Source organism: Boleophthalmus pectinirostris, unplaced genomic scaffold (assembly GCF_026225935.1).
Source record: "Boleophthalmus pectinirostris isolate CB_2022bp ecotype Guang Dong unplaced genomic scaffold, ASM2622593v1 HiC_scaffold_9, whole genome shotgun sequence".
Taxonomy (NCBI): domain Eukaryota; kingdom Metazoa; phylum Chordata; class Actinopteri; order Gobiiformes; family Gobiidae; genus Boleophthalmus; species Boleophthalmus pectinirostris.
In genome coordinates, this window is record NW_026571541.1 from 20,901,495 (window position 1) to 20,927,260 (window position 25,766).

General features: G+C 40.8%; 1 protein-coding gene across 3 annotated transcripts; it reads right to left on the bottom strand.

Annotated features, from left to right (window-relative positions):
• Positions 1–13: 13 nt before the first annotated feature.
• sik2b (salt-inducible kinase 2b) lies at positions 14–25,669 on the bottom strand. Of its 3 annotated transcripts, XM_055147778.1 has the most exons (16): positions 25,154–25,177; positions 22,657–22,773; positions 21,229–21,350; positions 20,840–20,903; positions 16,163–16,324; positions 12,549–12,673; positions 11,833–11,956; positions 9,638–9,864; positions 9,024–9,176; positions 8,513–8,668; positions 6,820–7,048; positions 5,999–6,274; positions 4,560–4,717; positions 3,841–3,954; positions 3,631–3,719; positions 14–3,107 (listed from the first exon to the last, which is right to left on the bottom strand). In XM_055147778.1, the coding sequence occupies exons 3-16, from the start codon at positions 21,241–21,243 to the stop codon at positions 2,591–2,593; spliced, it is 2,409 nt and encodes an 802-aa protein (XP_055003753.1). In that variant the 5' UTR covers positions 21,244–21,350; positions 22,657–22,773; positions 25,154–25,177; the 3' UTR covers positions 14–2,590. The 3 variants fall into 3 exon arrangements, with proteins under 3 accessions (XP_055003753.1, XP_020773749.1, XP_055003752.1); XM_020918090.2 differs by lacking the exon at positions 21,229–21,350 and having other exon boundaries at positions 25,154–25,669; XM_055147777.1 differs by having other exon boundaries at positions 20,840–21,350.
• Positions 25,670–25,766: the final 97 nt, after the last annotated feature.

Genomic DNA, 25,766 nt, shown 5'->3' on the forward strand with positions numbered 1-25,766 from the left:
CAAGTCAAAAATTTCAATAAACTTTTTTTAATCTCAACAGCAAGTTAGCTTATGTGCGGTCAACACCAATGAAGGTAAATATAAAACTGAATTTCTATTAATAGATTGATGTTTTTATCAGCAGGTGGTGAAATTATGATACCTGGAAACACAACCACTAGAATTGCCATGTTTTAAGTATTCAACTAGAGAGATATTGCTATAATACTTTAATATGGCGTACACTGATTGACCAACAAGAAGCGGTACGGTAGAGAAGCTGACTCCACATGGTGGTCGTACAAGGAAACATCTGAGGGACTTTGGTTTTCTGTACCTTAGTAAAAAAAACCTGGCTCTACTCAGGTTTTCAAAAATATAATAAAATAATCCTGAAAAGGGTAAAAAAAACACGACAATGCTTGAATTTTGATTGAAAATAAGTAAAAGGCACACGGAACACTACTCAACACAAAGTGAATCGTAAGCGTATGCAGAAGATCCACGCGCTCCGAATTTGTACAAAGTGTTGCTCACATGGATTAAATAAACAATCACATAAAACATTAGTGTGTGTGTATTGTGTCCATTATTCATGAGGAAGAGAGAGGAGAAAGGTGTTTCCTATGGATTTCACTTTGTTTCATCTGACAGGAAATGACAGAGATACAACCACTTTCAGCTCTCCTTCCCCTTGTTCTCAAAGTGCTCCAGTATTTGACTTCCACAGATCAACCCCTGGTTCAAAAATACAACAGACAACAATATACATGGACCTAAAGGTGAAATCCAGCCTTTTGTCCTTTTATCGTGTGGAGAGGTATAATCTTTAATATGAAGAACACTTCACAGCATTCTTAGGGGGTGGGGCTTTAATGTAAATAGTGCTACTAGTGTCTCAACATTCATTATGGTCATTATTTGTTTTACCACTCAAGAGTTGCTTTATCATAAGAGAAAATTTAAATATTTGATATTCAAATCTGAATTTTAGACCCTTTATTATTACATTGTGAATCTCTAAAATGCGTTCGGAAGGTGGTGGATTTCTCCTTTACGCCCTGCATAGGACTACAACCATAGTTGGTCCATAAATTCTAGCCATCAATGTGTAGACTATAAAAATAACTGTATACATTAGAGCATGGTTTCAGAGAGGCTCTGATAGCATACATGCTTATATGTGTCATTTTGTGCTGAGAGAACAGGCTCCGTCATGATGTGGATTTGCTGTCCTACAGGTGCTTGGGCACCCGCAGTGTCAGAACAGACATTCTTTAAAACAAACTAATGCTTGGAATCCTTAGGGGCTCATTCTGAGATTCAAAACATGATTAAAGACTTCATTGGATCAAAGCAGAGACATGACTGGAGCACAGAGGACGTCCACCAGAACAAGCAGGATCTAAGCTACAACTGTGCACTGGTGCAATACTATGTCATTTATGATCCATGACAAACAAATAATACAGATTTGAAGGTGAAGTCAGAATTGTGCAAAAGAATCACTTTCAAACACACACACACACACACACACACACACACACACATACACACACATCCCACACGCTCCGGCCCAGAGCCGTTATCTGTGGTTACTTCATCTGCTCCAGTGATGTCACTGCACTAAACAAAAGGTCCTGGGAACCAATCCAAGTACAGGTGAGGCTTCATTCATAATCCCTACACATCAAGGATTATAATATATTGCTTTAGTATTGCCACATGATTATATTTGAGAGTCTAACAGCACAACCTCATACTTCATTCTTAATCACATCAGCCCTCATTTATCTGCTAATGCAGCATCCACAATTTTAACAGTAAAACGAATGTGCAAGCTCTTTGAGAAACATCTGCGATTAGCACTAAGTGTAATGACAGTGTGGAGCCTCTGCTGGAAGTTGGGGAAGTAGCTCAGTAGTGTAAGCTCCATTAGATTCAGTAGTTACAGGTTTCAAAGTGAAGAAAAATGTACATGATTGGTACTTCATGAGTGAGAATGTAGTTTAGACTCAAGTGCACACTGTGGAAATTAGAGGTTTTCGTAGCGCAACACTTTAAATGTTTACATTCAATAAAAGCCTATTCGTTTAGAATGTGTTGTGTGCATCACAACAGCAAGACAAATGAGGGCTCCTTTCTCAAATGTTGTTTTTGAAAAGCAACTCCACAAATAGATTTCAATAAACAGTCTGTTGTTTGTCGCTGTGTCCCGTTTCAAATATAAAAAGCACTACTAGCTTTTGTGCTTTTGGTTGCTAGTCTTTAATGAATCCACTTCAGACCGTTCATGCGTGGCCCGCACATGTGCAGAGTCCCTCCTTCACAAGGCGCTGCTCAGAGCCGTCCTCTCAGGTACAGCGCTGAGCGGTACATCTGCTCCTGGCTCCGAGTGCGGACAACAGGAGGACAGCGAGAAGGGGAGGTAGGCTAAGGGAGGATTTTGGTACAAAGATCCTGACAACTAAGAAACAGATTGTACTAGTCATACAAAAATTAACACTTGTCATTCCTTCCCTGTTGCACATGACCTCCGCTTACATCTCTATAATGCTGCCAGAGTTCTCATTGCTTAACACTGATTTGAATTGAGAGCCAGACTGTTGCTTCAGTTGACCAGTACAAAGCCGTGAGAGTCCACCGTCTCCATCATCTCAGTGTCCAGGATGGAGGCTTGCAGCTCGGCTGCAGGATCACCCTCGGGTGCAGAGGGGGCCATGGGGGAGGTTTCCAGGGGAAAATCATACTGCTCTGTCAGGGCCTCTGCAGACATGGGGCAGAGGGGCTGTTCACAGCCTGGGGGGTAGCTGTAGCCCAAAGCACTGGACTCTGAGTGTAGGGGGTTGATTTGGAGCGAGGGGGTCATGTGAGAGGGGTAGTGATGGGGATTCATGTAAGGCTCATACAGCAGCCCGTCGCTGGGCTCCAGCAGGGGGCTCAGGCTGTGTGGATGGCTGAAGGGAGAGGAGGCCTGGGCTGGCCCTGGCTGTGGCTGATGGGAAGTGCTCTGCTCTACAGGACCTCCAGGAGAGAAGGAGCCCTCAGCTATCTGCATTTGATTGAAGTAGGTCTGCAGGCCCATCCCCTGGGACTGTTGCTGCAGGTACATCCGCTTCTGGTTCAGTCTGTGGGGACACGCCCAGAGCCACTTACAACATGACATCATTTTAGGTCAATACTATTAAGTACTGTGTATTTAGCATTCAGCCATGAGCAGGAGCATGGGCCAACTTTTCATGGGAATGAGAATGGGAGTACAGAAAAAGCCAGACTCGAATGTGTTATGTTCACTGTACAAAAGGTTTGCTCAAACATCTAGAATAAATCAAACCTCTCCATGCACAGTGCTTACTGAAGTGCTTCAGATGAAAAGCCAACTTAGGATCAATAAATGATAGATGAGCATTGCTTGTGTGGAGTCTATGGGCTTACCCAAAACTCTTATATATTATAAAGGTGGGCTTTGACTCTGACATTTGTGATTATTTAGAACCACAAACTCAAATGCTCACATCTAATTCAAACTAGACATGTCCTTTTGTTTCCAATTGATTAAAAGCCCTTCAGTGTCTAAGTTAAGCCATACTGTGTTCAGGTCAAAGAAAGGGAGTCTGGAAGTTAAGAGTTAAAGATGAGTCTGTACAATACCTGTGTTCCTGCAGTTGTTGCTCTAAACTTCGAGGAGTCTCCTTACAGAAAAGCTGGCAGCTAGCAGGGCTGTTAGCCATGACACTTGCCTTCAGGACAAAAAAAAATTTGGACTGATGACTGATGGTAATTTTTTCTCATAAAACGTTAAGCATTAATCATGACTGAAATAATCAGTCGTGTGAATATTGTGTTTCTAGATTATAGTACCTGAAGCCTATGTGTGAAGTACTGTGTCTCCAAGCTCTGTCTGCGGGACAGGAGAGGTGGCTGGGGACCACTTTGGTACATAGCAAGCCCCTGGTTCTGCTTGGACGCCTCGCCCTTTATCAAGCACATAGACCATGAGGTGTTAGAGAGTGGTCCACACAAACATGTCTGGAGGTTCAGAGGCTGAGAAGACTGTAAATGCATAACCCTTAACCCCTTTTGGTCTGAATGCTTGTGTCACATGAATAACAATTTAGTTCAATGAAATGAAAGCAAATTAAAAGGATGAGCAGCTCAAACGTCATAACAAAGCGGTGTTATTGCATTAAGGCTGATGGACAAACGTTGATGGTTTAGACTCACTATTGATTCTGGGCTCCTCACAATAAACTGTGAAATGGCTGCTGTGTCAGGAGCCTCCGTGATCAGTTATTGTGTGGTTTCATTGCAAGCAATGAGTACCAGTCTGTACTATGGGCTAGTGGGGCTGACATTAACAATGAGTGCATTCAGTTAGGCCTGGACTCAAGGCTCCAGGCATCAGCGAAGAGAGACTGTAAACAAGCCACACTTGGCACTCGTCTCTTGGGGTTACACAACAGCCTGGGTGCCTGTTGGCTGGGCACAACGGGGGGTCAGTGTAGTGTCTGCAACCAGGGAGCCTAAATGGGGTTGAACTCAGGATATGTGTATTTGTGTGTGTGATAACCACAACTGACCTCCAGGAGATTGTGCAAGTGGTGCTGTGGTCCCAGGGGCCCCATAGTGGCCCCTTCTCCAGAGCCCATCTGCTCCACAAGCATTTGGACTTTGTTCAGCTCCAGTATGCCTTTGGTCCTCGCAAGATTCTGGAGATGTTGCCTAAAAGCAACCAATCCTAAAAACATTTTTATATTTAGTAAGATTAGTAATGTTTCTGTTGTCTGAGTCACCATTTCGTAGAATTTACAGTACAAAGACCACAATTATCATGAGAATAATCATAGCCGCAATAATAAACAAGCTTAACATAAGTTAAACAGCAAAAAATTCATTCATCATGTGATTTATAATATAATATAAATTGTGGTTGTTTTAAGAAATTCCCAAATGGCTGACATAATCATAATCCACTTTTTCTGAAACTTGGAGAATTGACGTCTTTATCAGCTCTCCAAACTGCATTTGCGTAAGCCCTGATTGTGTTTGTCAGAGTGTGCAATGGCACTATCAGTGTGTGTTAGTGTGTAAAACAAGTCACTGTGACAAGTCCCATCCAGTGGTGTAGAGCTGTGCTGTGAACGATAGGACCTGACTCACTGCGATGGTGGAGTTATTTAAAACCCCAAATAAGCAGTCTGACGCAAACCAATGCACCGCACTGTGCTCGCTAAAGAGGATTACTCAAAGAAATAAATAATACAGCACACAAATAACACCTAGGCAGAGGCAGTGCACAGCGTCGGGGCACATCTTCATAGCATTATTCAAGCTATAAGTGAAGTATCAATTCTGTTCAGACTCAAAGAATCAAATATTATTTTTCTTAATACATTAGACAAAAGTACAGTACAAAGTGTAGAGGTGTAAACTGGTCGAATGAGGGGAATAGAGAGAGGTGTGGGCTGAAGTCTTCAGATATACGTCTGATTCACAGCATGAATCATCTGAGACGTTCGTCAGAGTGAGTGAGATGTGAGGAGGAAAACATGTGCCACAGAGAAGGGGAGCAGCTGAGTGGAGGGGGACCAACCATTTTAAAGCTCCATGTATTTTATCTGTGCATCTATGTGAGGTTTGAAGGGGCCGGCTGCTGGGAGAAGCATCTCACTTATGTGATTGATGCCTCCATTTTATAACAGAAGTTTCATTTTAATCAACCTTCATTACAAGGTCTGAAGTTCACAAGTTCTATATACAATTATATATTGATTAAATGAATGTAAATCTAACGTATTTAAGTCACTGTGGCAGAGTGCTCCTGAGGCTATACAAACTTCTCCGAAATGCAGAGTCACGGGACAAAGACACTTTCTATGAGTAAGGAAGCAAAGCTATTTCTGTATAATGAGGTCAACTTTAAACAGCGTTGGGTTTCTCTAAGAGGATATTAGATTCTTACTCGGCGGTCGCCGAGGCAGCACACAGAAGTGCAGTTCAAACAGAGGATGACACTAACCTTGAGTGAGGGAGGTGTCCGAGGCGCGTCGGCCTTCTCTGAAACTGATGGGTGAGCGGTTGTGCGCCTCTCTGTGATGAGATGTCAGAGCGGCCATGGCTGGGTTTGTGGCCCGAGCGCTAAGAAACTGTGTGGGTCCAGAGCCTGGGATGACTTCAGTGACCGGTGAAGTCTCCTCCAAAAGACCAAGGTCACTCTGCACTGAGCCCATGTCATAGCCAATATCCGAGTCCACACTGCCCATGGAGGGGTTGTGGCCAAGAGCGAAGAGTTTACCTATGGGGACAGTCACTAATCACTATCAAACATTTAAGTGTCCAGCAAATAAAAAGGATCAGTGTCAGATATGACAAGAACATAGAGTCAACTAGAATACAGCGTCAGAGCACACAAATGCTTCATAGGGTCCGACTCATCTGTGAGAAATATGCACGTTCTCATGCTTTTCAAAATTGACACTCTTTTTCCAGGTTAACCACACACACATTTTTTCAACCCTTTTGAATGAAAATCTGCAGGTGATATTCAAAGTACAATTTTGCAGAAAACAGATTTTTAGAAGAGCAAGGCATATACAGCTATTCAAAATTCCATTTTAAGTGCTTCAGTGACAGCAATTTGAGCATGGAAAAGTTCAGAACAAGGCTGGTCAATGTGAATAGGCTTTAAAAACACAGAAGTTTTATGGACGTATCAGTGAGAGGATGAGGAGGAAACAACAATGCTGTTTTAAAAAGTCAGTTTAGTCAATGTGTGTAAATATGCATCTACAGTAAACTCTATGAAATGACTCATACGTGGCACATCAGGTAACCACACACCTTGGTTTTGCCCTGGCTGGTTGGTGACTTCGGAGAGGGTGTGTCTCCGTTGGCCAAACCGAGTCGTCTGATAGGCCGAGAGCAGGTGGGGCGGGTCATCTTCTGTGTCAGGCTCCTCTGTCTCAATGCCCTCATCGATTGACGTCTCCATCATGTTGCTAGGAGATGAGGTGGAAGACTTGCGCAGGACAGTGGAGGGGGGTAGTGGGTCCAGCATGCAACCATTCACCTTGATAAGAAGAAGAAGAAGAGTATTTGTTCATAACATATCGCGCGGCTACTCCTGTTTTCCCCTCTCCTCCCCTCTTTGGATGTCTGCATGCATATGTGGGTATGTAAGGATGAAGGAATGCAGAGGCAGGAAGTCGGCTTTCAATGTTCTGTTTGACTGACAAATACAGAAATAAATTCACAGAGAGTTACAAAAACAAAGACAAAAGATCACCAGCAGGAGTTGCCGCAGTAACAGGAAAAGCTGGTGTTGGTGGAGAATGAGACACTTTGCCCAAATCCCCATCTGCTTTCTGTGCTGGGATAGGAATGCTGTTACTCAACATGCACTCACCCAGAGGACTAGGAAATCAAGCAACATTGGGTAATAGTAAAAAGGGTGGGGGGCAAAAAGAGGGAGTCGAAAGTTAAATAAAATAAGAAAAGAAAGAAAAAAAAAGTTGTTGGCTAGGACATAGGAGAGGCGGCTTCCTGTCCATGTGTGTTCGCTCAGACTTCCATTAGGTCACATCATCATCACAGGATTGCTTACATAACCAGGCACCATTCACACAGATAACACACTCTGTCTACTCACAAAACCCCCTCGCTCACCAAAGAACAGACGTACACTTAGAATCCTTCAGTGGGGCCATGAGAGGGGCAGAAACAACCGACTTGGTTGTGATCAAAGTTTAGCCAGTTAGAGTACATGTTTTTTTTTTCTCTTTACAAAAGCCGAGCAACCAAAGTGACCTAAAGGGAAAAGGTCGCAGGCTGGCACACAGACACAAACCGTGAGATGCTGGTGCTGGCATGCTGTAAATGTAGGGTGCTTTGCTGTCTAGGAGCAGTGGAGGACAGCAGCTGTGCGCTCTGATAGGAGTGTGAACTGAGCGCTTACATAAGAGGGCAAGTCAGCTGCACTATGGAGCCGGCCAGTGCCCCCAAACTTCAACAAAAAACAAGGGGGCATTGTTTAACTTACACCCGGTGGACAACCTTATCTAGTGCAATCATCAGCATCATGTTTGTCACGTTTTTTTTATTTAGGGCATAGTTGTGCAAGCTGATAAATGATTATAATATTATAAGTAGGTGTGGACAATATATCATCTACAGGATATAACAGAACATTGTAGCTGTGAAGACAAGAATATGGAGTTTATTGTCTATAATAAAAACTGTAAAAAGGGGAAAAGGAAACTTGCAGAGTAACCTTTCAAACTAGAGTATCAGGTTATGTTCTGGCACTTTCATTTTACAGTGCTTTTACATTTGTGTGATACTTGAAACTCAACCAAAACATTTAAAAGGTATGTTTAAGCTATTTTACATAGCTTACAAAACAAAGAATGCCATTATTTTATATGGAAAATCCTAAATAATTTTACCACTTGATTAATAAAATGTTTTTGTCAATAACATCCACTCTGATTGTAATGTAAGGTCAAAGCATAGGATGTGGTGCTGCTGGACATACTTTGGGTGTGTTGACATCCTCGACCATGAAACTGTGCTCCAGGGGACTGGGTGTCTGGGAGAAGGTGAAGGCCTCGGAGGAGGTTTGGGGTACTGCAGGGGATCGCAACAGCCGGACCCCCTGAGGCAGCAAGCCCACCTGGGCCGAACTGGTCGACTGTGAAGAAGAGAACAACACTGTGTGAGTCTTTGTCATGACATCAAAAACATCTAATACAAGATGTTAACTTCTCGGATGGAACCAATTTACATTTATAAATAAAGTGAGAAAAGATTGTGTGCAATTAAGGTGAAAAAACATTAGAAAGAAAAGAGTGTGAAAAATAAAGAAATTATGAATAACAAAACCCTTGAAGATGCTCTGAAGATCAAGATGAGGCCAGGCTGGATAAATACATCAATGGTGTTCCTTCATCAGGTGCAGGTGTGAATAACCCCGCTTTGATCACAAAGGTGTAGATGCTAATGCTGGTACATATATAATACCTAGCCCCACAGACGTGCACTGTTACCTTGACAACGGTCTGCTCTGCGATGGTGCTGGGCCGCCGCTGTCGGGCATCCAGTCTCTGCTCCACCGGGAAGCTGCAGCGATGGGCCTTGAGACGCTCCACCAGCAGATAGTAGATAGCAGCAAAGTGGTTATAGCTTTTGTTCTGCAAAGACTGCGGATAGAGGGACAACATTGTAAGAATTAGGTAAAAACAAGGTGCACAATTTGCAGTTTACTTTGTTATTTTCAAAGTCCTGTTGAGACATACTGTAACTACCAATGAATGAAATTAAAAGTCCTTTACTGTTATTTATAGTAATATTGTGATTTATTCATTATATCACAATTTTCTTGGAGCCAGATAAATTTTATCACAAATCCCAATTTAACTAAAGCCATCTGCTTCTTCTGAAAATTCACACTCCATTGGTTAAATCCACCTGTCACTCAGAGCATTGATGTGACTGACCAACAGGAAGTGTGGATGCAGAAAACTGCCTTCACATTAGGATGATTTTACCTAAATGGCATATTGTCACTGGAATGAAATCACCATTTGATTTTTATCGTCATATTACCCAGCCCTAATTATGTGAGATAACAATATCAAGGTGCTTATAATTTAAATTTTACCTCTATGGTCTTGTGCTGATCGATACCGAGGCTGTGCATGAGCCGCAGCACCTGCTCACTGTACTCGCCCAGGCCCCCCCCTCCTTCCGCGGGCACAGGCTGCTGGTACAGAACAGGCCTGGTCACGGGGACGTCCAGGGCCATCCATTTATGCTCCTTTATCTGGGCCACAGACAAACGCTTTGACGGGTCCAACACCAGCATCCTGCGTATCAAGTGCTCACAGTCTGAGAACAAGTACAAAGAGAAGAGCCGGGGATTGAGTCATGAACATTATAAAGACTGAGGGTTTAGGTTATGCTCTTAAAATTATGATATGAGAGAATTTAAGTATTCCATTTGTTAACAGGAAGCCATCAAACAAAGTTCAAAGAAAACTTGATGAACTGGAGCAGAACTAACACGGCAGAGCTTAAAATGTGTTGAATTCTTTCTCAGCTGCACTCTTCAGATTATTTGTCCTCTCCTAATGAGTACTCCTCACCTTCAGTTAGAGGCACCATGACTTTGACGTCAGACACAGCTGGGTTCTTAACAGGATTAGACTTTCCTTGGCTGTGCTGTTTTGGCTGTTTTCACCCCTGCTGCTTGTACCACATTCCTGCCCACTGCAGCGCGTCCTCACCTATTTACCGCCTGCCACAATTTTTATGTCAGATGCAGATAATATGTGTATGCAATAAATATATTTACTTATTCAAAGCAAGTTTTCCTTTACTTTCTGAAAATCTAGATAGTAAACACATGAACGGATTTATTAAACATTATAAGAATATGATGCAGTTCAAAATATTTAATAAATGAGTCCGTCACCTGTAGCTACGAACACTATATAATTGCAGTATATTTTCTCCCCTGAAACCACTGGGGGGAGTTTGACTGTGCAAGAGGCATAGTGCTGGACTAAGTGGCTGATTGATTGATCCACTGTTTGAGCCAGTACATTTTACCACACTGACTCAACCACACAAACATTTAAAGTTAACACTTGCAAGCCATAAGAGGTCCACAGAGTAAGCCACTGACAGGGAGATAAGACCAGTACTTTGCCATTACAACCATAGGGTCAACCTTGTTGTAAGGTCGTATGCTATGTTTAATGATATGTGCTTTAATGAAACAAAAATAATTCAGTCATTATTAGTTCACAATTATTTCATTGCACTTTCAAATGAGCTGTAGTGGGCAATGAGTTGATTTACATGCCGACATATGCAGCTGCCTCAAGGCCCATACAAAGAGAAGACTGTGTTGTGCGGTACTAAACAGTGCTGAGAGGTACAGCAGGGAGAAGATGGACTGATCTGGATGAAGAAACAGCACACTCTGTTCTCCTCGTTCAGGGAACAGGGGCTGGACCTGGGGGCGGGGAGGTGAGCCTAGATGTCAGTCTGGCTGCAGGAGCTGACATTACACTCCTACATTCCCCCGGCATCTTAATTGTTTCAAGGTTTAGGACAAAAACGCACAAAGCACACAACCGCACCCCCTGTAGAGAGGGAGCAAAGGACTGCAGAGGAGGTACAGAGGAGGGGGACGAGAGGCACAGGAGGGACATAGCAGAGAGAGGAGGCAGCTCTCAACAGTAAGCATGACTAACAAATGCAACATCATCTGCTCTTGCTAGTACAGCTGCTAATGCTTATCCTGTTAGCCAACACAATCATTGACAGCAATCACTCAAGAAAACTTAAAATCAGACTGTCCAGCTGACTTACAAACAGATATGAATTTCAACAATCACCATAAAATATAATGGTATAGAAAATATTTTTAGACCAAGCTCATTATTTTTAAAGATTTGAGGTCCAACTTTTTTTTTTCTATTATGTAATCAAAATAAGAATTATGTTATTTTGAAGTCATTTAATGTAAGACAAAGGTCCCCATTCTACACAAGGAAGTGAGTAAGGCTGCAGACAACTCTTTAATTTGCTAAAATTGTGTATATCAAAATGAAAACAGAACGAATAAAAATCACACACAAGACTTCAACAGAATGGACCTCTGCAGCAACAAGACATAATAAATAAATGAAAAGGACTAAACACTATTAATCAGAAGGAAAGTTAAAATGACATTCTGCAGATAAACTGGAAAGAATTAGTGGTCATCTTGGGGGTGCAATGATTTTCTGTGATTAAAACTCCAGTCTACACATTATTACGGTCTAGCTCTGCAGGCTTTGTTTTTACCTTCTGTCATAAAGTAGGGGATGCGAAACCTTCCTTCAAGGACTCGTTGACGAAGTACAGGCAGAGTTGGTCCATCAAAAGGCAAAGCACCACACACCAGGACATACAGCACTACCCCCATGCTCTGAAACATAATAAAGTGTGAAAAATAGGGTGCATGTTTGTAGTTTTTTGTCTGTACATTTTACAGTGGATACTTTTTTACTTTTACTTTACTACATTTGATAGTATGCATCTGTACTTTCCACTCCATTACATTTTAGATTTGACTGAAAAGTAAAAATAACTTTTATGTTTTGAGACCTGCTGAAAAGGCTGAGAATTTATTTTAAACTACATTAAATTTGAGTTAATGTCCCAACTTTGAACAAACCAAATACACAAATAAACAGAACAGGTAGAAAAAAATAACAAATTAATTTTTTATTAAATCACATAAAATCTGCTAAACTCAGGATCAAAATGACTACATTTCACCCTATAATTGTTCTGAAACGCTCTGCAAAATACTCTAAGTACATTTTTAAACAAGTACTTTTAGTTCAGTAGATTTTTTTCATGTGATGCACAATCTTTTGCCTCAGTATCTGTACTTTGCAAAAAAAAGTAACAAAATTGAATACTTCATCTACACTGCTGTTTTGACTGTTTTAATTAATAGTTGGTATTCAAAAATAAATAATGCCTAATAATAATAATTGGAAAACGATTCTTACCCAGATGTCCAGCTGTGGGCCCTCATACTGCTGGCCTTCAAAAACTTCAGGAGCAGCGTATGGAGGACTGCCACACCATGTGGTCAGAGGCTCACCCGGCTGGAAAAAGTTCCCAAATCCAAAATCTAAACAAGACAAAAACAATCAATTATTACGAGGATTTTACCCTTTGGAACGCGATATTTGGAGCATTTCAAGACATTTGTTCTTGTGATGTAATGCAAACCAAAATGAGCTTAACAATAACATGCACAATGATGATAAATCAGCTGCTCCCAACTGTGGACAGAGCAGCAGTGAACAATGCATGTGGTATGTGCCTTGTGATTGGGAATGTTTCCATGAGGCCGATACTGGTTTTATATAATGTGGGATTTACATATTTGTACATTGAGGCTGTTGTGTAAAGAACATCCCCCCAGGACTCGACTGACACAATGCTGATCAGATGTATGCACTTGCCTGATGAAAACCAAAGATCTAATGGACAAGAGAGACAGCACTGACTTGGAAAAAAAAAATCCTTTCATTCAATTCTCAAAAGACACTTCCAAATCTGAACAATATTAAGTTTACATATAGACAATAAAAACATACATGTCATTTCAAGTTTGTTATGTACATATAATTATGAAATGTTCTTTCATTCCCACCCAGTCACTTCATTATCTGTGGTTCCACGCATTTCTCTCATAGGACCCAGAACTAGACAAACATCCCTCCACCCCCCCAACCTTTTTTAATCATTTGATACAGTTATATAAACATAGAAAATTGCACAAAACAAAGAATACGGATGGATAAACAGAAAAATTACATAAAGGGCAAACAAAAACAGATCCAACCATAACGGGTGTCCAAGCAAAACTGTATCTTCATATTAAACTATAACTATAATGAAACTAGAACCCTTCGAAAAAAAAAAAAAAAAAAAAGTAAGATGTAATAAGATGTAAATTTGAAAATCGACAAAACTCACTAAAATACATCAATATATAAAACACAGTTTCTGTAAAACAAGCACATGCACCTTTCTAAACAAAAGTAAATAGCATTTTTTATTATAACATATTTAGAGTAATGATTACAGAGTCCTATGTTATTGTACTTGAAGCCCTCAAACTGAATAAGCACTTCCCTAAACGGTGTTGCACTTGCTGGAGATAGAGTGGAAAAGACATACACAGATTTGAAGCTATGGCAGAGCTGCACCGTGGGGCTCATCACAAGTGTGTTGCTGACTGTCTGAAGCTGAGGTGAGATGTGAGACAGAAGGAGCAGAGAGGAGCGGCTGGTTTACCCACTGAAGCTGTGACCCATTTCACGCAGCTGAATACTGAGCAGCGACTGACGTCAAACACTCCACCGCGCTGCAGGCTACTAACAGCTCTTAAAGTGCAACAAGAAGAAGCGGGTGTGGGTGAGGCTCTCTGCATTAGCATAATATTAACCTAAAGATACCACACCGCTCATAACATCCATCTATAGGTGAGAGGATATTGGAATACTAGAGCCTGGCTGTGAGTGAAAGCTCCCAGGCTCCCAGTACCACAGAGCAGACAGATCAGTGTCAGCTTTAATCAAAAAGGTGAGAGAGGTGACATGTATGTGCATCCTCAACATATCTCCTCCTGCTTTACATGTCTCTGTTACTACATGTCAGGAGATAGATGCTTAGGTAACCTTGATACAACTCAACATACATTGAACTAGACTAAATATTATTTTTAAGCTGTTAACAACTTCCTTTTGTGTAATATTATGTTTACAGTAGGCATGACAAATACATTTTGAAGTGTGATATTTTTAACAATACCATTTTTTTTTTTAAAAAAGGGTTTACTGGGATTATCATTCTTTTGGGTTATTGTGCTAGTGGCATTAAGTAGTCTGACCACTGTGATCATATTATTTTCTGTAGCAAAATATCACACTTCAAAATTTATTTGCCACACCTACTGTGAACATAATATTACACAAAAGGAAGCTGCTGTTAACACACACACACATTTTATTATATATATATATATATATATATATATATATATATATATATATATATATATATATATATATATATATATATATATATATATACATTTTTTTTTTCATCCATATTTGCAAATCTGACAGTAGCAAATTAACCAGCATGTTAGAACTCTTGATATATTAAAAAGCCTGAAAGCCTGAAGTACAGGCTATGACCATCTCTATTTAGTAACCACAGGAAACATGATGGAGTCTCTGCAGTTCTTTCTGTATCGAGTCGAGTGTAAAGAGTTTGAAGTGAAAAGATGAAGGGCACCCCCTGCCGCCTCTGCAGCCACCACATGCACATGACCTTTCTTTGACTGCACTGCTGCTCCTATACACTGACCAGAACTGGCCTTTAAAATCCAAAACTAATATAGCTACAGCGACAACATAAACACAGCTAGGTCTGCCCATCAACATAATTAATTAGGTTATAGTTCAATAAATGATTACTGGAACAATATATACTGTGTCTATACTGCAACAATGGGAAGACCATTTTGATACAATTTGAGCTATAAATGACTGAAAAAGCAACTTGGATAATTATTGCTTCATTTTTCTAATTATTTGTTGCAGCACATGCTTTGTAATGATTACAGTTTATTTAAAAATGGTTTACTGGGATTATTCTTTTTGTGTTAGTGGTATAAAGTACATTCAATATTATAATATATCTGTGATATTTCTCTGCAGCAATATATTGTACTTTGGTAAAAGGAGGTACAGAAAGCCATGTTCTTAATCAAAAATGTTGTCTCTACACGCCAGGTAATGTTCTGTTCATTGTTTTTGTGTCTCCAAATCTAATCTTCTAAGCAGACAATTGCCTGAGTCAGACGTGTTTGTGAAAATGACTGCTGCTAGGAATAAAAACAATTCCCGGTTATCATAGTCTGAGAAACAGAAGAGATAAGGACAGAGGAGTGTACCTAAAGATTTGGTTAAACATCTTAGGTATAGATCTCAGCTCTGATTGTTGATGAAGAAATCTAAAATGTTAGTGCATTTTTGAGCACAGTACTTTAAAAAGGAAAGATGCTTTTTCACTTCAAACACTTTGACAAAATACACCATGTTTCTATGCTGCACTTGTCAATACCTTTGCAGTGTGCTGTAATCTTCCACTGCATCTCCAAAATGATATGAGCCTTATTCCCTGCCCCCTTCACTCCCTCCTCCGAGTGAGTGCCCTTCCTCCTGACTAGGACACTAGTGGTGGTGGGGTGGTGTTTTACTGGTTCACTCCAAATATCAGTCACTTAATAATTACACTTTGAAGTTAGTACTGCAGAACCTTGGATTAGTTTCAAATATCTACCAATCAGTACTAGTGTTACGCCAAGTCATAAGATTAAATTTTTTTTCTTTAAATTGTACCAACAAAAGTTGAAAGGAGAATATGTTATGACTTTCACATCACTCACATGCAGCCTTGGACCACTTCTCAACACTGTGAAAATGAGCCACAGACAGCTATGGCATTTCTGAACTCTCTTAGCACTGATGTCATGACAGGAAAAGCATCACATTGAAAACGTCATTCACACATAGAAAAACAGAAATGATGAATATTGGACCTGCTATTTTGATGTTCATGTGTCCATCGAGCAGCAGATTCTCAGCCTTTAGGTCGCGGTGAACAATATTACGATTGTGGCAATATTCCACAGCCGAAAGGATCTGCCAAAACTTCCTCCTGGCATCAGATTCGCTGAGACGCCCGTGCTTTGCCAAGTAGTCTGCAACAAGATGGACACAAAACAAGGATTTAGTGTGTATTTCACATAAACTTTGAACATACTTGACAAATACTGCATTACACAAGTCTTTCACTGCAGTGCTGGGTTAAAGAATGTTGCAATAACATATGGTTTTCAAAAAGTCTTTATGCTCCTGGTATGATGTACTACTAGTATGATTTTTGATCTAACACAGATTTGGTTACTTTATAGAGAGACCTTTGCTTTCATTTTATTGAATGTCACAAAATATATCCCCATATCATCTGAAGTAAGTGTAATATTATAAAAAAAAAAAAAAACACACACATATGACATGTTTTTCTCATTTGGTGCAGATTTAAGAATAAGGCTTATGAGAGGTGCTTGCACTAGATTCTTGCTTTGATGAAGTGCAGGCCTGTGTAGTTTATAGTTGAGCTCCCTTTTTGAAGATTTAGTGCACAAAGCATTACGTAATCACACTTTTGAAGTTGTCTATAACCCGGGATGTGTAAATGTGAGTGTTTGGAGCTTGGCTTGACAGTGCAGAATGTACTGTGTTGTCATGCCAGGGGAAGGAGGAGGAGGGGTTTATATTTCTAAGAAGTGTCCCTCAGCTGCACATGGGGCGAGTTGGAACAGGCTTTGGCAGTAGGGATAGTTAGGTGAGAAGTTTAATAGACTCTGGAGATCTCCCAACACATATTACATACGTTACACAAGTTTGATTCACTTCAATCAGAGTCATACCAACAAAAAACAAACAAAATCTACTGAGTGAATAACCACATTTTATTCAGACAAAAGACAATACTTGCCAAACATTCTAATGACTAATGCCTCTTGTTTGGCCAGCTCTGGCATTGTCTGAGCGACCTGATAGACAGCTTTGCAGGATACGTGGTTTCACAGTCCTGTGAACTTTCATGTGATGGTGAATACGTTGCTGCCAGCACAGTTCCTCTTTGCACCTCTCTGTCCAGATAGCTCGATAACTGCTCTTTCTCACTTGGTGGCAAACACAACAGGATAGTCAGTGTTGGCTTCCTGTCAGCCTGGCATAGTTATAAACCACCAACATAACCTGATGATACACAACACCCAACAAATGGCAGCCAAACTTCCTCAATGTAAGGTTCACATGTTTTTCAAAGAACAGAAAATACTGTGTTTCGGCTCCACTATTGATTGGCATTACCTAGACACACACAACTGCCCTGCACTTGCACTGTACACATGCCAGACCTCAGTCAAACATCATGTGGCCTCTGCACCCATCTTCTTTCTGATAAAGATGGCCATAAAGTAATACATATAACACCACACTCACATAAAAGAAAGAAATGGCCCTAATATAAAGCATTCACATTTTCAAACATCTGAAAACATGACACTGACCTAGTCTACTCTTTTTTTTTTTTTTAAACCACGATGTAAAGAAAAAGTAGGACACATTTTTAATTAGTCACATGCCCTACAAAATAAATGTAGAGCTTCACATAGAAACCACTGCACAGTGATATGGCAGGTTTTTACACTTCTCAGAATGAGAAGGGCTAGGCTCACCCACTCACCCACTCTGGGCCTGGACTAGCCAAGTCTATGAGAAGCCTAGGCTTTAGTTTGAAAAACTAAATGAAATATATAGCACTATTTTAACTTTATTTTATCACTCAGCAACCTTGGAATAATGAAGTTGTTGACATGCTATTCTATTACATAATGAGAAAGAAAGTAAATTAAGGATTTTACTGTAGTTTTGTTCATAGTGTTAATGTTTCTTCTCATAATTACAACACTAAAGTTTGATATCTTGACATCTACATCTTACAGAAAGAATCCACTTGATTAGACAGTAGCTGTCAAATTCCTTGAAGAAGGGCCAACCAGTGATAGGTGATCTGATAGTTTTCATGCATTGCTGCTAATCAAAAACACACTGGGAAGGGGAATGTGTCAAGGAGGTCTGAGGACCTGTGAACTATAAAACAGAAAACTGCTCATAAGTCAGATTTACAAACAAGGCCTCTCAGGTAGTAACATTAGCTGAAGGTCATGGAGCATTATGGTATCAAATACACAGATCCTGGACCCAAGCCAACATCTTGTGTCATTCCTATAGAACAGAACTAGATGTTCTCCAGAACACACGCAACCTGCACTCTGCCACATAAAAGAAAAGACAAAGAAAAAGACAAAAGTGCCATGTGCTATGAAGCCCTAGATTAACAACAGTGATGAGTAATCCAATACAGCACTGGCATGGCCAAAGCCCGCAGTGCTGCATTCTGGGAAGGGAAAGAGAACTGAATCATGAGGGTATTAGGAAGTGCTACAGCCACTGTGTTCACTGGTTCTGAGTCCAAGCCAGAGCAAGTCTCTAAACAGCTGCTCAGGTTTGGAGGGGACCGCTCTAGGACATGCAAAGGATCATGGGATATGGCTGGCCTCACTTCAGACAACTCTATGGGCCTGTGTGTGTGTGGGACTGTTGCACTCCAGAGAGGGAGCCATACACACAGTACGGCAGTTATCTCTACTTACATGTGAGAACATTAAGAACATGTGAGAATATTACACTGTGACCTGCTGCCCCACAAAAACATTCTACTCTGATACAAAATAATGGCACCATTTTACAAGAAGACTACGGCAAAGCAAAGACACCAAGAACAAGACAAGTTACACCACATATCACACAAAACAAAATACACTCCAAGATACATGACAAACAGGTCAGAGATAGCATGGGCATGACTTTTGTTTTGCTCTCCATTTTGTATTTTCACAGCAGCACAGTCTTCAATATGCATGCCCTACATTTTTCCCACTACCTTCTTCTAAATTCAAAAAGCTGTCCCTGCTCTGTTGTCTTATCCTCTGCCTTCCTTTTCTTGCCGCATCTGCTCAATGCAACTCTTCTTTATTTGTGGTTGACCCAATTTCCAGGTTTGATCCAGGCGCTGTGTTCAGACCATTGCAGCAGCCTGATACTGACAGACAGGCACAAAGGCAGATGAATGAGCTAGTAGGAGTGCCCTTCTGTGCCCATCTCAGTGCCCACCCACTCCTTTGGGGAGTAAACCCTCCACTTTCTGTTTCCAGTGCCAAACGCGGCACTACGCCTCGTCTCCAATGGCTCAGCCACAAACACACCGTTAATCCTGCAAAACCATTTTGTGCACTGAACACAAGCCATTTGTCTCACTGAGTCACTGTGGCAGCAGCACTTCACATCTCACTCACTGTAACCTATAGCCAGAGTAAACCTGAGAAATTCAACATGTGAGGAAAAAAACAGAAAAGGCATCACTCCACACAATGGAGCATGACAAGGGCAAGTTTAAAAGCAGCAAGTGCCTTGTGTCTTACTTTAAAATATGCAATAAGGAAAACACTTAAAGTAAAGTTAAACTTAAAGATGTAAAGTCATGTTGTTTTGCTCACTGGACAGAGGCTGCTGCTACCCGTCAGGCAGTGTGCTCTGGGTGACTCAAAGCTGCTTGTACTGCAGCTGATGATGACACGTACACTTCTTACATAACAATAATACATTGTGCAATCAGGGCACTGGGGTCTACATCAGGACAATGTTTTTATAATGCTCTCACAACATACACAAAGTTCTCCCCAAAAGGAATAGGCATTAGCCAGTGAGCAAGTTCAACGGAAAAGCAAATCAGTTCACAGCACTTACTTAACATAGCATCTTGGTTTTAGCACTCTGTAACTTCCCTCATTCATTGTGTAGCTCTCTAGGTCACAGGAGCAGGAGCTGCTGCTGAGTCAACATCACAAGTGGAACACTGGCCTCCCCACCACACACTTATTAACATAGACTACTGCACACAACTCTTAAGGTTTACTGTAAACTAATCCTCTGGACTATGTCTGGACAATAAGCACAGGGCAAACACCTCTTTAAGTGTAGATTAGGCAAAGAATCTGGTGGCACATTTAATAATATAAATGTTTTGGATGCACATATCTGGGTACAGTTTTATATACTAAAAATACTACACTTGAGTTCAGTTTTTTAGATTTTGTAGACATTCTATGGTGTAAAGCCATCCGGGAGTACAGACCTGCAGATTGGTGTGTACATATTGTCCTAAGAGCGTGTGTGAGTTTTGTGCTTGTGTGATAGTGATAGTGCACATGTGGGGCAATGACGGAGCCAGATAAAGTCTTATCTTCGTGTACTATTCTTGCAATGTTCTAATGTACTTGGCCCCTTCAATGCAGTATTACTAAACTGGAACAAAGTCATGATTCAATTCAGGTTGATGTTTAAACGTTATATGTGCTTTATTATACCATCACTGAATTGGACTATGATCTCAAAGAATAAAATAAATACTTTTCCTGAGTAAAATGCACCTTGCCCTTGATTTGAAATAGTTGTGCAATAACCCACATTAAACAGTGACGTTATCAATTGTGCCATATCATGTGACCTTTGGGATAACTGGAGCAGGACAAGTTTCAACAGGACTTTGACACTCCTTTATATTCATTCAAGGAATTACTTACCAAAGATTTCCCCATTCTTGGCATACTCTGTCACCAAATAGAGCATGTTTTTGGTCTCCATCACCTGTGAGACAAAAGAGGAAAACAGTGGTGGACTTGGACAGTAAATTAAGGTCTTATGTAACTGTGTTCTGTCGGTCGTGTCTGAGCTGAGCACTAAATGAATGAATGGGTCTAAATCTGGCTGCATGTGGGAGAATGGAGGTGTTAAAGGGTATGTTTGAATGGCCCTTGAAGCATTTTTGGACAGCGTGGTGCTGTATCATGTAGGAGGAGGACAAATTTAGAAGCAGGGCCGTGCGAGAGACAAACAAAATCAAATGCAGAGGAGAGCATCAGATGGAGAGCAGAGGATGAATCAGACACAGAGAGCCAGACATTCACACTACCAATCCCACGCTCATTGTTTATGATCAAGTTTCCATCTGTTATCTTGACCCATTCACAGACTTAGGAAAGGGAAGCCAGTTTGCCTTGTTGGCCATTGGAATCTACCACATGATCCAGTATTCTGAAAGGAGTGAGAAAAAAAAAAAAAAAATCACTTAAAACTAAACAAATTCCCAAATATTATGTAATAAAAATAAAATGTGAAAGAAATGAATCCCGTGTCCCCTAACTCATATGGAACCTTGAAATAGTGAATGGGAAATTAGCACATTACATATAATCTTAGATATATATAGATACAAACGTATTTCATTTACTTCATTAAAAAAAAAAAAAAAAACTATTGCTAGCAGGTGTATCTTAAGTAACCTGATATTTGCATTCGGTCTGTGAAGTAATTCTACAAATAAACAAAGCTTTCAAACGAGGTAAAATGTGTCCAGGTGTCATTTCAACCATTAGCTAGCCAAAATATCAACCGGTCGTCAATTCGTTACTGTACGTAGAATAAACTCTAAAAGCAGTGTGACAGTATTTCATTGTATTTGTGTCTGTTTTCTGGTCAAGGAATGCTTTTTGTGAATATGGTCACTGCCAGCTAAACTTTTGACTGGAAAGAGCCTGCACTTTATTGATTTTCAGCCAGTCTGAAACAGTGACAGAACAGAAGTAAATAGCTAAAGAGGAGCTAAACACAAAAAGGAAATGAAAGACTATCAGACTGGGGGCAGAGCAGAGAGGCCACAGCACTCGACCAAACAAAAGTGAAGAACAGAGTTAGGACTGACGTCGCCCTAAGCAGAGTCCTGCTTCCCCTTTGGGCCATAGGGACAGCTCCAGTTTATGAGAATGGAAAGAAACTCACTAATTGAGCTGCACTGATTGGATGGACGGCTCATTGGAAATAATGATACAGACTAAAATAACACCCGGATACTGGACTGTAGCCACGCTGTTGTGTAATGATGATGAACACTCAATTACTTTCTACACAAAAACACAACAGGCTCAAAGACTTATGTAATGAGAGTGAAATGCTGTTTGAAAGAGCACATATTTGTGACTCAAAAAAAAAACTAAACAAAAAAAAGAAAAATAGAAAAAAGCTTAAAATTCACATCCAAAGTGGATTGTGTCTTTTAGGAGAGGTTTAACAGTTGAACGTTACATTGTCTCCAAAATCAAATAAATAATAATAATTCTGTGAGTTGCAGGCGTAGATTAGCTATTAACCTGTACTGATATCTTAAAGCCCCCTGTCTGTGGGGCAGCAGTTGTTTGCTAAAGCATTAGAAAATGAGCTGGTCCTGTGCTACGCTTCAACACCCTGAACGCAATGGATGCACATTAACACAGAATGGCTCAGCTAAAACAAGGTCCTATGGAGTCCCAGCACCCTGTGTCACCCAGGCTGGGTGTGGGTTTACCTGGTACAGCTTAATAATGTGTGGATGGTCCAGCATCTTCATGATCTGCACCTCTCTGTAGATCTTCTCCAGGTTCACAGCATCCAACTGCGTCTTGTCAATGATCTTAATGGCCACCTATGAAGTGAGAGAGTAGCAACAACTGTTATTCATCCTTGACTGGTGGGGCTCTTAAAGATGACTTTTGATGACTTCGGGAGCGGCGCTTGCATCTCATTCTCACAGCTCTCAGCAATTTTACAAAATATAGTAAAGTGTGTGAAATTTGCTGAAAAAGGGAAAATCATGGGAGCTCATTTTATCATTGGATCTTGCAAGAGCTTTTGAAACAATATCTTGTCCCATTCCTTCAGCCACAAATGATGAAACATGTCAAAAAACAATACTGTGTTGTATGATAATAAAGGCCACTGAAATAAGATAAATATAATTTAGGTTTAAGTATAGTAGAACAACAACACTGAATATGACAAGTGTTTTAAATGCACAGTGGATTTACTTAGATTAACAATGTCCAGTCAATAACAGGGTGCTATTAACTCCCCTCCTCTGGCTTGTCTCATAAACAACATTTGAGCAGTGCAATCTCAGTGTTCAGCTTTAAGTGAGCCAGGCTGCATCAATTACAACAGAGCCCAAGTCTTCCTCTACGCAATCTCACCACCACGATGCAGCCAGCACCAACAGACACACAGGACATAATTATTTGTGATCTGTAATACAACCAACTAAGACATGTCAGAATGAGCAAAGCTGAAGTTTAAAATACTACTTTTGTATTATTTAGTGGTAATGTAATAAATTCAGGATTATAAATACATACATTTACTAATCTAGTCTGGTTTGTAATTCCAATGTGCTCCATGATTACTTGGGATTTATTGATTCTATAAAACTGACTTAATTAATTTATATAGTAACAATTTAGTTTATATTTTTTTAAAGGGCTGCAGCATTTAGAGCCTATTCTGAGCCCCTTGTGCAACATTATGAATTGTCTTTTAGTTGTCAAAATTGCAAAATGCCGAATTTAACAATAAGAAGTAGGCATCAAAACTTACAGTATACAGAATAAAAAAATGTTGAGATGGTATTAAGTCTGCTGTGACAAGGTCAAGCAAGGACAATGGTTTATGGGTAATAAATTAACAGATAAAAAGGGCGTGGTCTTGGAGAGCACCTCATGGAGTACCAAAGGAGCAGACTGGACCAAAGTGTGAAGTATCTGTGCAGTGAGGTGGATTGTGGCGCTGGGGAAAAACTAGGTTGTGTGTTTACTGTGCACACATGAAATCTACAGTTTCTTGTGTCATTAAACTCTGATGGCTTCACAAAAACAGCAGCTTTAGGCAGGTGCATCATAACTCCACAGCTGACCTCTGGACAGAACCAGTGAACTTTAGACAGTCATTATATTATAACGTCAATAAGACATAATTAACTAATTGTCTACAATTCAGCAGCACTCCATTTCATTTAAATACCACAGAGGCTGAGGTAGAGCTGTAAACCAGTGTAGGGCTAATGTAAAGCCAGTATTTGTGTAGCTGGTCAAGTAATGAAGTTGTAGATTACCTGAACAGACCATTGCTTGTAACCAGACACTGCTAACATCCTTGTGCCAATGCCAATGTGTTATTCATTAAACCTATCAAAGGTCTATTGTGGACTAGATAAATTCTTGTTTTTCTGTACTGTAGGAGTGCTCATATTCATCCACAAACAACAGTTCTGGAGAGCAAAGATCAAACTGTGAAACAATGTTTTCATAAGCCCTGTATTTTCTATTACTCTTGAGCACTGCACACACACTCATATGGAACTACAGTAAGTAGACATTCATAGCAGCCTTGTGTCAGTGGTATTTCAAAGAAGTGCTGTGGCCTTCAGTGACACTGGTCTTCAGGTTGTCCTGCACAAATGTCTGTGAAGATGTGAGTTACCTCTGTGAAGGTGCAGTGCTCAGGCTGAACGATGCTTCACTGTTTATGAACAAACACCTTGTATACAATTTAGTAGAGAGGAATGTGGAGGACAGTTTACTGTTACTTTACCCACTAACATAAGACAAAATGAGGACACTAAATTTAAGCATTGCATAAAAACACCAACGACCTCTGATGCACGAGCCAGACAGCGTCTGCAACAGGGGCGTTTTGTGCAGTCTGATCGGAGTGCACATGTGCAGGCTGCATGCACGTTCACAGTTCCCAGCACCCAGCTGGCCAGAGCAGAGCCCTTCCTGGCAGTGCAATGTTGACTCGGAGAAACGTGCACTGTCCACTGTCCAGTCTCCTACCTGCTGGATTCACACAGCTGTTGCGTGCACAGCAGGAGTTCCCAGCAAGTTACCTCTTAGTTATTATTTATATCATGAAATACGTGTAGCCAATATATGGATACAAGTGTATCTGCATAAAGTTATATAACTGTATTGTAGAGTAGCATATGTTAGCTTCCAGGCTAACGACTTCACAGACAACCTATAGTCACTCACCTCTGTCTTGGTAATGCGGTGTCGGGCCAGCTTAACGACTGCAAAATTGCCCTTTCCTAAAGTGCGCTCGATGTCGTAGAAGCCCACCCGGACCGGACCTCGTATCAGCGGCTTTTGAGCACTGTCAGCCATGACCATGCTGTTCTAAATGGGGCTGCGAGTGAAAAGAGTGAGGTAGCCAGACGAGAAGGGACACACACGAGGGGCTCAAGCTGGCGAGCAGCTATACTTCCAGACGAAATGAAAACAAAACGCCCGCTGCCGCCGCCACTGCTGCTGCTTCTGCCGCTCGATGCGTGTCCATTAAAACAAAGTTGATTCCTGTCGCCCTGTCAGCCTAAATGCCAAAGTGGCGACACTTTCGGTCAGTTCGATGATACGAAGCAGCCCATTTGCTGAACTTGAGAGCTGATACAATACGATCTCTGATACAATAGAGCTATGATATTTCAGGCTGAGGTGCCTCTATCAGCTCCAGAGCACACGAGTTGACTTGCACAGAGGCATCATGTTCTCGGGTTGACGTGCATTGACGTCAAAGCCATAGGGGTATTTGTACAGGAGGCGGGGCCACCGGGCCGCTCCACACTTCAGTGCCAATTGGTTGCCCAGA